Source organism: Crotalus tigris, unplaced genomic scaffold (assembly GCF_016545835.1).
Source record: "Crotalus tigris isolate CLP2741 ecotype Arizona unplaced genomic scaffold, ASM1654583v1 scf7180000019024.823168, whole genome shotgun sequence".
Lineage (NCBI taxonomy): Eukaryota > Metazoa > Chordata > Lepidosauria > Squamata > Viperidae > Crotalus > Crotalus tigris.
The window spans coordinates 585,928-599,755 of record NW_024097334.1 but is presented as its reverse complement, the minus strand read 5'-3'; the positions used below and the strand labels follow the sequence as shown (position 1 = coordinate 599,755).

The 13,828-nt window shown below is 40.4% G+C and overlaps 1 protein-coding gene across 1 annotated transcript in view; it reads left to right on the top strand.

The window, feature by feature from the left end:
- Window positions 1-7,125: 7,125 nt before the first annotated feature.
- Window positions 7,126-13,828, top strand: part of LAMC1 (laminin subunit gamma 1) — a 164,444-nt gene continuing 157,741 nt past the window's right edge. Inside the window, exon 1 of the mRNA XM_039358561.1 lies at window positions 7,126-7,722. Coding sequence (XP_039214495.1) covers window positions 7,347-7,722 — 376 coding nt within the window. The 5' untranslated portion in view covers window positions 7,126-7,346. The remainder of the gene's footprint in view (window positions 7,723-13,828) is intronic.

Sequence of the window (13,828 nt, the reverse complement as noted above, 5' to 3'; positions counted from 1 at the left end):
TAATTATCATGAGTTGATTCTTAATGTAATGTGCTATTTGAATGTTATTGGCTTTATTATTTTGTTTCCCATGGACAACAAAATAAATTTATTATTTACATTATTGTAAATAATAAATTTGTCGTACCATGTTATACCATGAATGTTTTAATTCCTGTCTTCTAATTATTACATCTTCTGCCATGAGACTAAAAGAAGGTGATGTCATAGATATTTAATTATTAATTATTGTTCTTATTTGAAGAAGATACAATGTTGTGCAGTTTATTTGTGGACATGGAAGTGGCTTTGCAGTCCCAGTTTAGAAGTGCAGAGTCTAGCATAATGGAAGCACTGGAAATCCATTGTTGTAATAACTGTGGGTGTTATTTTGTGATGTCCCTGATGTTTTCTATCTGTTTTCAAAGTCAGTGGAGGCTTCATATCATCAGCATGTTCTGTCAGCAGCAGCTTCTGCTTCTCTTGGCTGGATGTCACAGTGACATAGGGTTTCTTTCAGTCTTTGTAGTGCTTGCATGGTCATCTCCAGTGCACTATAGAGCAAGTGACAAGGCATACAGCAGTCATTCATTCTGTTTATAGGTCCCATCTATGTTAGCTGGACTTTGATCATCAAGGACTGATGGACTCCGCACTATTCAAGATCTCCAGACTGGAGACGCAGTCCTGCCAATAAAGGCTAAGGATGAAGCAGAGAGTGTGCATGCAAAATTTCTTCAGTTGTTTGATGTGCTTTTGGTACAGAGGCCAAGACTCACATCCATATAGGAGTGAATGGATAACCGTGGCTCTGTAGACTTTCAGCTTTGTGGAGATATGGATGTTGTGTTGACTGAGCACTCTAGTATGCAGCTGTCTTAGTGTCTAGCTGGCCTTGCTGATCCTGGAGTCAATGTCTTTGTCCAAAAACACATTGCTCAAGAAGAAGATGCTTCCCAAGCATTTGAAGCTTTTACATTTGTCAGCTGGGTGTTATCAACAGTGATTTTTGGTTTTATGGGCTTGATATTTGCCAGAGGCTGTGTCAATGCTGCAAACGAGTTTGGCTGAAGCCATTTCCACTTTGTTTTCGGTTGCCACAGAATTGGGAGGAGGGAGGTGTACTTTTAAGTTTAGACAAAACAATAAATTGTCCTGTGGGAACCAAGGTCATTGCTGCCTGAGTTTTGGCAGGCTGGAGCTTCCATTAGAGAGCCCGCCAAAGTAGTTTATTGAGGAACCTGATTAATGATGTATTACTAGTGTGGGAAGTTCAACTTTGTAACATTGTAACCTTTGGGAGGGAATTTGGTTTCACTTTTGATTGTGCTGATACTTTGTAGCCAATAAATATGTTCTTTAAGAAAACCTCTTGCCTCAGAGTTCTGTTTTTACTGGTCTCTTCTATCGGAACCATGACAGGTTGGTAAAGTACTTTAGTCTTGTTCAGCCTAATAGTCAAGCTGAAGAACATAACAGCATCTGCAAATTTGTTCAGTATCAATTATAGATCACTTTCTTTGTGTACCAAGAGTGCACAGTCATCAGGCTTCTTGTATAGAAGCATTTCATCCAGGTATTCAAGTAGCAAAGATCAAAAAGAGAGTCATCAAAAGTCATTCAATTGGTGCCTGATATACACTCCTCCTTCAGACATTGGACAGCTTGTGACAACATGCAAATGAAGAACAGATTGAGTAGGAAACCATTTTTTACACCTCTGGAAAGGGCAAATGCAGTTGATATATCACCATTGTAAAGAACCTGTCCTGTCATTTCATTGTGGAGTAGTAAATCAACTTCATGAATTTCCTCGAATATCTATAATGTCTCAGGATGATCAAGAGAGCCTCCCTGTTTACAGTGTCAAATGCTTTTGTCAGGTCAATGAAGACAAAGTAGAGTCTTGCTCTGTTCAATGCACTTCTCCTGGACTTGCCTTATGGCAAATATGATGTCTGCTATATTCCATCCTGACTGAAAGCCACATGCCTCTTTGCGAAGTTCCTTTCTGAGGCAGTGACAAGTTTATTCAGGAGAGCATGGGCAAAGATCTTGCATGCAGTGGACAGCAATGAAATACATTTGTAGCTTCTGCAGTCGGATTTGCATCCCTTATTTATAAAGAGAATCACAATTTCCTCTATGGATCATCATCATCATCATTATTATTATTATTATTATTAATGCGTATTAAAGCAACAGCAACAATGGGACACCATTTTCCCTATTTGTGACACAGAAAAAAAATCATATTTGTCCTGTAAAAAATAAAATTTCTTGTAGTCACAATTAGCTAAATAATTTTCAGGCTATTTCTAAAAAAATGTAAACTTGTAAAAATATGTATTAAAGCATCAGATTCCAAAATGTTTATTTTTATGCTGTATTACAGCTAATAAATCTGCCATGTCATTAATACTTGTATGAGGGTCTTTGTGTAATAAAAACTAAAAACAAAAGGCACAAACTATCTTTCATTCCTTTCCTCATCAGTTTGTACCTGAGTTCTAAACAGAAGTCAGTTTGCCTTCCCTACCCAGCCTGTCTTTCTTAAAAAGCAAACAGAGATCTTACACAACAGCTAACTCAATCTTTGTTTGCATTCCTGAATCTTAAAAGAGCTATGGAGATTCCATGGTGATAACTGTCTCTGACTTAGGGGCAATAAATCAGAACTAGTCCTTAGCTCTGTCTGACAGGAACAATCTACTACAGAGATGACGAAGCTATTGTTTAGAGCAGATCACATCTAGAAGGATAAATTAAATAGGAAAAAGAGAAAGAGAAATGTTCTGTCATTTGGCTCTTTATGTTTATACATTGATGATATCAGCAGTAATATCTATTACTGATTGCTTTAAAAAAACAACTAAGAATTTTGTGTGTGAAAAGCTGCTGGAGGCAGTGTAACAATAAGAAGACATTAAGAAATAATCTGTCATAAATGCAATTAATACATAAAAATAAGATAACATCTTGTCACATTTCATCATGGTCGAGAACAAGAATCTGAAATGCAATTAGGAAATTATGATTACCTTGATTCATAATACCTGGAATCATCAAAACTTTAGTTTCCATACCAAAAACATCTATTAAGTTTACTATATATTTAAAACCCCAAATTTCAGTAGCTATTATTTAACCTTATGGGAAATAATAAGCGCTGCTGAATTGGATGGATTCTTTTACATCTAAAACAAGATTCTTCATAGGGATATTGGTTGAGCTTAAGAGAAACCAGCCCTAGTCGCAATCTAAATTAGATGACAAAAAGAGATCATGTCATTAAATTCTACCTTTATCAGTTCCCTGTAAATGTTCTGTTTGCTAAAGGATTACGCTATTGCTGCTGTTTATTGCTGCTTATTGTCAAAATGCCCTCTAGACTGTTCAAGAGCCATTCATTCTCTAATTCTTTAACTTGGAAATGCAACTTAAGAACTGGAAGTACATAATTAGGGCTTGCTCTATTATTGTCATAGTTTTGGGGCAAAAATGTATATTTTCTTTTGACCCTAGGATACTTGGAATCTTTCCACTCTTGTATTAAGAACTGTGTAGTTTTCAGCCATTTTTAGCAAACCAGGCTAAAGCCATCTTGATTTGCAGAATAAATTCTTCACATATTGTTTATGAACATTTGAATTATGTTCCTCCCCCCCCCTCAATAAATAGGTGAGAATGCAGGCTTTCAAATAATTTTGTTTTAGGAATTCAGCTTGTAATATAAGTGGGCTTCATTTATCTCTGACTTCTAAATATATTATAATGATTAATAGCATATACTGCTTCATAGTGCTTTACAGCACTCTACGCTTTTTATGGGTAGTTCTCAACTTATGACAATTGAGCCCAACATTTCTGTTGCTAAGCAAAACATTTGTTAAGTGAGTTTTGTTCCATTTAATGACCTTTCCTGCCACAGTTGTTAAGTGAATCACTGCAGTTATTAAGTTAGTAGCATGGGTTTTTAAGTGAATCTAGCTTCCCCATTGACTTGGCTTGTCAGAGGAGATGAGGTAAACAGGTAAAATGAGGACCCCTGGGACACTGCGACCGGTCATAAATATGAGTCAGTTGCCAAGCATCTGAATTTTGATCGTGTGACCCTGGGGGTGCTGCAATGGTCATAAGTGCAAAAAGTCATAAAATGTTGTAAGTTGAGGACTACCTATATATAGAGTCAGCACATTGCCCCCAATTATATGGGTCCTCATTTTACCCATTGAAGTTGTATTGTCAAATGTTGTTTGTATAATTCTTTCTTAAATAATTTGATATAATTTTTAAATGGCTTTGGGTTAAATCATATTATATGTAATGTTCCTCACAGAATATTCTATCTTGTTAAAAGGGCACATTTAAACAAATAAAGTGCTTATGTGCCTGGTGAATGTTTGGAAGGATACATATCATCAAATCATACTTACTACAGAATCAGAAGGGACTACAGTTCTATGATCACTTTGCTTTGTTTAAATAATTGATAGGCATCCTTTTAGTTTTTAAAGGAGGGTGAAAGTCAAAGTTGACTTACAGCAGTGGTTCTCAATCTTTCTAATGCCGCGACCCCATAATACAGTTCCCCATGTTGTGGTGACCCCCAACAACTTATACATCACCGGGTGCCAGGGGCGTGGCCAAAGAAAAGGGGGAAAAAATGCAGACAGCCTTGTTTGGCGACCCCTGTGAAATGGTCATTCGACCCCAAATGGGGTCCTGATCCACAGGTTGAGAACCACTGACTTACAGTTTGATTTGTTATAAATGAAATGTGAGATTGAATTTAAGATTTTTCCTAAATAAATACAAGCCCAACTGCAAGTAATTACATGGGTTCATGTTAATCCATGACTAGCAAGACTATTCTTTTTCTTCTTTGTTCCCTTTCTTCTGTTGAAACAGAAATAGTTGGCTACTTGGGACAGGATCTTCACATTCTTCTTTAAATGTTGGAATAGTGGTGTATAAGTGGTATCCAAAATGTATAGTGTCAATAATGAATCTGCCCATATGCCTTATTTATTAATTAAATGCTTATGCTGCCTGACTCTCTCTGAGTTGGAGATTCAGAGTTAAAAATACATAGAACAATTAAAGAAATACAATGATAAAAAAGGACAAACAATTACAAAAACAACACAATAAACTTGACATCAATAAACACATAACCATATTATCCAGAAGGGGGCTTCAATCATCCACACCAAAAACCTATGTGTATATTATATTATTTGCTATAATCACTTTAGTATTATGGCAATTAACTGTGATCCCAGAACCTTCAAATCTCTTGAAAATGTATACTAAATCAGAGCCTGTATGGTGTGGTGGTGAACACATCAGACTAGAAACCGGGAGACACTGAGTTCTAATCCTGCTTTAGGCATGAAAGTGGGCTGGGTGACTTTGGGTCAGTCACTCTCTCTCATCCCAACCTACCTCACAAGGCTGTTGTTGTGGGGAAAATAGGAGAACTATTAGATATCTTCACTAATTTGAGTTACTTATAAAGTAATAAAGGCAAGATAAAAAATCTAATAAATAAAAAGTGTATAATATGTACAATAGCTTGAGAGTATGCATCTCAAAATTGAAATGTAAGGACATGCATTTTAAAAGATGTACTACCTGATCACTTCATAGGAACTTTTGGGTACTTCTCTAAATGATTGAATTATGAATGATTTAAACCAGTGGTTCTCAACCTGTGGGTCGGGACCCCATTTGGGGTCGAACGACCATTTCACGGGGGTTGCCAAACAACGCAGTCTGCCATTTTTTTCCCTCCTTTTCCTTAGCTGTGCTACTCCCTTTTATTCTATTGGCTTTTGAAAGCCAATAGAATTAGACTCTCTCTTTCAAAAGCCAATAGGAATTGTCCAGGCTGTCTCTGCCCTGCTGAGCCCGCCAAAAGTCCCATTCTGCAAACGGTGCTGCACCAGTTGAGTAGTCCTCGACTTACGACCGGTTGAGTGGTCCTCGACTTACGACTGGTTGGGGGTCGCGGCATTAAAAAGGTTGAGAACCACTGATTTAAACCATTTTTAGAGTACTACTGATTTATCTCAATAAGATTTTTTTCCCTATAGGATGACTTTAACATTTAAGAAAGCATGATTAGATTACTGCACTGAGTCAAGATACTTAAGAGTGTGATTCAACTATTGGCTGCTTCACCTTCAAATCTGAATGCATGCCTGAAAAGATTGGTGACTATATTAGGATGCTTTATTCATTTGTACTGGGTAATCAGAGACTGTTCCTATCTAACAGAGGCAGAATAAATGTAAATAGATTTGAAGGACATGGGACTGAAATCAAATTGACTCATATCCGAATAAACATTGAAAATCTTGTTGTGACTATTATCTGCGGAGAATAAAACTTAATCAAAAGGGCTTCCTGCTTTAACTTCCACAAAGTCTTAAATTCGGGTATGTTTTAAATGAAACAAAATTCGGGGTTACATCTTCCCATACAGCAGTAGTGTAAACGTATCTTTTTTCTTCGCACGCTGAGAGGTCCAAGCATTTATTTATTTTTAGTAAAGCTGTTTATAAAACCAACCGTACAGTTGAGAAATCAGAGCTGGCGAGTCTGCAAACGGAGCGGAGAACTGAATCGTACTGTACAATACTTCCAACTTAGACCACAACTTCAAAACTGCTGCGCTTTCCTTACTTGGAAATAAGTTCTCCGGGATTCTGCAGGACTTCCTTCCGCGTAAAAAATGCGCAACTAGGCAAGAAACTACCAGTCCTTGCGGCCAGGGGGCCGGGACTAAAGCGCTCTTTGCAGCGCTTCCGACAACTTTGATTTATTCAAAATAAATACATACATACATAAATAAATAAATAATCTGGCCCGGCCTGGCGGCTTGGTGTTAAGTTGAGGATTTGCTTGCTATCTCTTCCTTTCTTCCCCTGCGGATGCTTTTTCTGTTTGGCAGAAAGTTCCCACGCGGGAATCCTTCCCCATTCAGGACATTCCAAGAGGGAGGGAAGGGGGGAAGCCCGCGCCTACAACGATCCTGGTCAAGCCCTCTCTCTCTCCCCCCCTCCCCCACCTCTGCTGGAGGGCTGCGTATCCCAGCGTGCAACGCGGTGCCCCCACCCTTTAGCAAAGAGAGCGGAGCGGAGGCTGCTTGCGTGTGTATGTGTGTGCTACAACTTATATGCCTAGTTGGTGGGTGTGAGCGCAGCTGCAGCGAGCCGGGCCCTCTTTTCCTTGGGAGAGACAGCGGGAGCAAAGGGCAGGCGGGCGGGCGGGCAGGCGGCGGGCGAGTCGCTTTTGCGAGGAGTCACCCTTGAAGGTGGGCGCTCGTTCTGGGCTTCAGCGAGGGAAGGAAAAGCCGCGGCATGGACGTCCTCTTGAAGCTTGGGCTGTTCTGGCTGCTGCTGATCGGGCCGTGCGGCGGCGCCATGGACGAGTGCGCGGATGAGCAGAGCGGGCGGCCCCAGCGCTGCATGCCCGAGTTCGTCAACGCCGCTTTCAATGCCACCGTGGTGGCCACTAACACGTGCGGCAGCCCGGCCGAGGAGTACTGCGTGCAGACCGGCGTCACCGGGGTCACCAAGTCCTGCCACCTGTGCGACGCGTCCCAGCCTCACCTGCAGCACAGCGCTGCCTTCCTCACCGACTACAACAACCAGGCCGACACCACCTGGTGGCAGAGCCAGACCATGCTGGCCGGCGTCCAGTACCCCAACACTATTAATCTGACCCTCCATCTCGGTGAGTGGCAACAGCCGGGCGGGGCCGGAGTGGACTAGGGGGGCTCGGAAGAGCCCCTTCAAAAGGGATCCTCTCCTGACCCATGGGGCCTTTGGGTCAATGTCGCTGCTGCATCGCGGCTACCAAGTTCGGCAAGGCATCGGGGTGCTTTTTTCTTTCTTTCATGTCTCCGTTCACTGCCGACGCTTGGGTTGGGGAGCATCTCTGGGACAGGAGCTTGAGAAGGGCTAGGCCTCTCAACAGCGATCGTCCGCAGCGAAATTCTGGGGATGCCGTTGAAGTTTTTATTAAGGATTCTAGTAAGCAGATGTTGGAAGGTAGTTTCCTCTTTGATCGGCGATGTGGTGGATTTCTTTTTCAGTGGAACAGGAAATGAAATAACTTTATGCTCCCGCTCTCTTAACTGGTGTACAGTTAGGTCCCATTTGTGTAACTTGGGGTGAGTTGGGAGAGCTGCTTCTGCTGCTTCTTGCTATATGAGCACCAGGAAGTTGTGTTCCAAGCGATGGGATGTTAAGCATGGAATGGGGGAAAAAAAGACTATGAATAAAAGCAGGATCTCTGTACTGCACCTTGCCCAGAGTAATATTGTGGGAAAGAGAATCAAATAGCACAATTGGCAGTTTCTTCTAACCATGTACATTATTTCTTTTCAGTAGCCTGCCAAAATATCTTAGTTTCCCCCCCCACACACACACAATTTCCCCAATACAGTTGTAAAAATGATTTCCCACACACAATAAGAGCTCTGGGTGCATTGTGTGTAGAAATTGTTTGGCATACTTTTCAAATTGCATCTGTTGAAGTTGAGTGGGTGTCTGCACAGCATCTTGATTTCTTAATGGATTTCCCCCACCCCCCAAAGGGTGATGGAAGGAAACTCTGCATTATTGGCTTTAGTTGCTGCTTACTAAAACAAGTGTGTAGGAGACAAAGAAACTTCATTTTACAAATTAGAGAAATCCAAATGCATTGAAATAGCAGCCACACCCAACATGAAGAGAGGCATATACTTTCACTTGTTTTGTCCAGTGGAGGCAATTAGTAGTGTAAATAGACTTTGTGTTCACTGCCAGATCTGGAAAACTACCAGGTATAAGTCAGTGGCTATAGTTTACATACTAATTAGATAGTTTATAATTAATGTACCTTTAAGTTGCTAGATTTCCATGCCTTGGGCAGTAGCAGAGGAAGCCTGTGGAAAAGCACAAGTTCTGGATGCCTTTCAGAATGGGTGCAATTATATAATTTGCAGGAGTACCACAATAATAGTTACTTATCAAAAGCCATTTGTAGGTGTTTTTTTTAAGGTGTGAAGATGAGGATTCTTTACTTTAAACTTAGAGTGTAATTTCCATATCTTGCTGTTTGTTCATCTAAGTCTTCTCCAGCCTTGTGCATTCCAGTGCATTATCCTAGCTAGGAAAAACTAATTGAGATCAGAAGTATGGGGGATACTAGGCTGAGAAAATTTGCTTTAAACTATTGAAAATGAGCTTCAGTGGCATATGAGATGGCACATTGGGCACACCATGATGCTTCCCTATTATCCATATTGATGTCCCACTCTTCCTCCGCTAAATTCATGATAAAAAAATGAATGAATGAGAACTTTCCTACCATATCCCTATAACCTGCAAAGGATGGGCTTAGACAGAGGCTTGGTTCACAGTTTAGCTAAATTATGGTTTGTGGGTTCCAATCTGGGTTGGTCACCCAGATAAAACGTTTAGTCTTTTGAGCTTTTGGACTCATGCTGGAGCCCATCCCCTGGGAACTTCTGTCTACCGGAATGTTTAACGATCTGTAGTTTGTTAAATCACAGTTTGGTGGCATACGCTGAGCTAAAAGTAAAGCTATACTATGCTGGGTATGATACATGAACTTGGTTACTGATTTATCCTTAGCCAGTGAATTTCATGGACAGTCAGCATTGGTAACTCAGCACCCATTGTTAGATCACTGTTCTGTGATTATATTGGCGCTTCACTCTGCTAATCCTAATGAACTTAATTTAATTCTGTGAACTCTCCCAACCTGGCATCCTCTGGGTATATTGAATTTAATTGATTTTTTAATTAAAAGATTCTGAAAGTAAATAACCTGACATCTGACATCTGCCCATGCAGATGTCCATAGATTTTTGCCTGGGGACTCTTGCTGTGTATTATTATAGTGCTCCTGAACTCTAACCCTCTGTCATTTTATCAGTTCCTTTCTGAAACTTGAGGTCCTTTCTCTCCTTTCACTTAGAAAAGGGAGGCATTAATGAGCCTCACTGGTCTTGCATCTTTCTCTGGCTAAAAGAGAAACAATAGGCAAAATTTATTTTGCTGTCTGTATGTGTACGTATGTGTATGTGTGTATATATGTATATGTATATATGCAGCTAGTTGGACCTGAGTTGCTAAACTTTGATATTGTGAATAATACACACAAAGGACTTTAGCTTTTGCCCTCTCATTTATTATTTCTCACTAACAGTTTCTTTCACATCAGTCCTGAGCACTTTTGCCTGAAAACAGATTTTTTTTTCTGTACCTTTTATAAAGTAACAGTTTTCTCCTTTTCTCATTTCCTGTGCTGGTTGAACATGCATTCTTCATTTTCCTGTACAAGGGCTCAATTTCCTTTTCTTAACTCTTCCACCACCATTCCTTGCCATTGTGGCAGGAATCTTAACTTTCCTGTCCCTTAACCTAATTCCTTTCTGCTTTCTTGAAAATACTGGAGGGTTACTTGTACAATTACTTGGCCAGTTTTACAAATCTGTCTTCCTTGGGAAGAAAATTTGGGGTAAGGGGAGACTTTCAGGTTAAAGATTGACTTGAGACAGCAACCTAAATGTAGAAAAATTAAAACAATCACCACACAAAGGCTTGTTGCTTTAGGGAAATCGGTGGAGGGGAACACTTCCATGTCACCTTTGTACATCTGGATAGACTAAATACTTCAAAGACGTATTCCATCTCAAAGGTTAAATTGTAGCCTTGTGGTACTCAAATGGAATTTAAATAGGTAACAAAGCAGTTCCATAGTTTATCCCATCATAGGCAAAATACAAAGGAAATGAGTTGTCTGAAAGAAATAATAAATTGTTGAGGCAGTATGTTAGCAGGTTACTCCATGCTGGATTTATCCTTTCTTGGGTTTGCTTTGAACAATGTGTGTGGTGGAGAGGGATTTTGAAGTCTTCAGTGTAGGCTTTAAAAAAAATGAACTTTTTTTTTTTTAACGACAAAGTAATCATTTCGGAAGGATGCTTTTGACACTTCCTGACTGCTAACATTCAAATGTTTGCACACCTGTGATGCAGTAAGTGTGCTTGGGAGGACTTTTATTCAAATATTATGACCAGTAGAAAGAAACAAAACAGAACGGTTGTTCATTTAGCAATTGCCCTGAATTTTGCCTGCATGCATTTCATGTTTTGAAGGAGGATGTTTGAGTTTCTATTATCTGGATGGTAAACGGGAACGGAACAGTGACTTATTCATTTGACTATATTAAAAAAATATTTTCTACTTTGTTGCCATTTCTCGGGGCAGGTTTAATGATGGCATTGGGTTAATTGTAAAACTTGTTTAAAATGTCAATATTACTAAAACGTTCCTAATATTAACAGAGAATTGGTTATTTCTGACTCACAAAATTTGCAGACCCCAAAAGAATTGCACTCTGGAGAGCTACTTAACATATTTCTGAGATTATCGGTCAATATAAAATGAATGAGTAAGTTAAAAATATCCTGATAAGCTTTAATGAAAGGAGATAGATTTTTTTTCTTATACCTTTGAGTGTTGATTGACTAGATGTCCCTGCAGTTTTCTAGGCAAGATTTCAAGTGGTTTGCCATTGCCTGCTTCCTAGGGGTGAGAGTGACTGGCCAAAGGTCACTCAGCTGGATTTGTGCATAAGGCAGGACTAGAACTTGCAGTTTCCTGATTGCCTAATGATTTAACTCAGTGGTGGCGAACCTATGGCACGGGCGCCAGAGGCGGCACTCAGAGCCCTCTCTGTGGGCACGCGTGTCGTTGCCCCAGTCCTAGGCCTTCAGCTGGGTTTTATAAAACCTTTTCACTTTAGGCCTCTGCCGCCATGTGCAAAAAAAAAAAAAAGTTCAATCAGTCAATTTCAACTTCTCGCGGGAAAACAAAAGTTATTGCGAAGTTGGAATTGATTGATTGAACTTTTTAGTCCCACCCAGTCTGCCGTTACCATTGCAGCCATGCGCACCCAATTGACCACACCCACCCAATTGGCCACACTCGGCCAATGGGCCACACCCACCTGGCACTCAACGATGCATAAGTGGGTTTTGGGTTGCAGTTTGGGCACTCAGTCTCTAAAAGGTTCGCCATCACTGCTTTAACTGCTATAGAAACTGGCTCTCAATGAAGGCAGCGCAGGTAGCCTTCTCTTACTGGCTGCCTTTAGCAACTCTTTCAAGTTACACAGTGTAAAAAATAGCTTTGCAACCAGTCCTCCCATTTATGAAAGTTGCAGTGTCCCTGCAGTCATATGATTGCCGCTTGTGGTCTTTGCAACCAACTTGTGACAAGCAGAATTAAAAGAGAAGGTAGAAGAAAATAATAAGTTGGGGTCACATGTTTTACACTTAGCTGTGCCACTTAGCAACCAAGTTGCCATTCCCAAATATTGTCACTATGCAAGAACTATCTACACAGGATCTGTTGTTTTTTTCCAGAATATTCATGTAAATTCACTTCCTGCAGTTTTCTTGGCCACTATATGGACGTGGTTTGGACTTTCTAATCTAGTCTGCATTCTAGAGATCTTATATATGTAGTCTTAGACCAGGGGTAGGCAATCTTGGCTCTTTTATGACTTGTGGACTTCAACTCATAAAAGAGCCAAGATTGCCTACCCCTGTCCTAGACTTAAAACCATTCATTTAGCGGCTGTTCAAAGTTACGACAGTACTGAAAAAAGTGACTTGCAACCAGGTCTCATTCTTTCAGTAATTGCAACATCCCCACAGTCACATGATTGCAAGTCTGGTGCTTGCAACTGGCATGTATTTACGATGGTTGCAGCATCCTAGGACCAGGAGATCTCTCTTTGCAACCTTCCCAATTAGCTTCTGTCAAGGAATGTCAGTGAGGGAAGCCGGATTCCCTAAATGGCTGTGTGATTTGCTTAATGGCCAAGGCAAAAAAGCTTCTAAAATCAGACTCACTCACGTGATAAATCATTTAATGGCTGCACTGCTTAGTAACAACTTCTTTGCTGTTAATTGCGAAGTCGTGTCCGACCCATCGCGACCCCATGGACGTATCTCCAGGCCTTCCTGTCTTGTAGCATCTTCTGGAGTCCATCTAAGCTTACGCCTACTGCTTCAGTGACTCCATCCAGCCACCTCATTCTCTGTCGTCCCCTTCTTCTATTGCCCTCAGTCTTTCCCAGGATTAGGCCCTTCTCCAGTGAGTCGTTCCTTCTCATTAGGTGGCCAAAGTACTTGAGTTTCAACTTCAGGATCTGGCCTTCTAAAGAGCAGTCGGGGTTGATCTCTTCTAGGACTGACCGGTTTGATCGCCTTGCAGTCCAGGGGACTCGCAGGAGTCTTCTCCAGCACCATAGTTCAAAGTCATGGACTACCTGTAATCTCTTCAAGTGCTCTGCAGGGGATTAAAATGCATGCAGAAGAAGGGAGTGAAGAACTGGTTTGAAGTACATACAGTTCATTTAAAAAAAAAATCAATTATATTAACAATATAGTTGAGCCCAGGAATAGTAGTTGCAGATAGCTGCACAGCTTTTTTTAGTATAAATTATAATTACTGATGTGTTGCCTGGGAATGGTTAGAATTGTTGTTTCATCATATCTGGAAGGCATCAGCTTAGGGAAAGGCCTTATTCCAAATTCCATCAATTTTCGTCATTTGTGGCAGTAAAAGTTGGGCTATCTATTCTTGAAATTGTTGACTGATTAGAGACAGTTTACTCTCTTACTATTTTAGATGGATTGCTGTTGAGTATGTTTCCTTATTTATTACTAACTAACAAAATGAAATTCAATGGTGAAAAAAGCAAGGTTCTACATTTAGGCAAGAAAAACCAAATGCACAAGTACAGCATAGGTGGC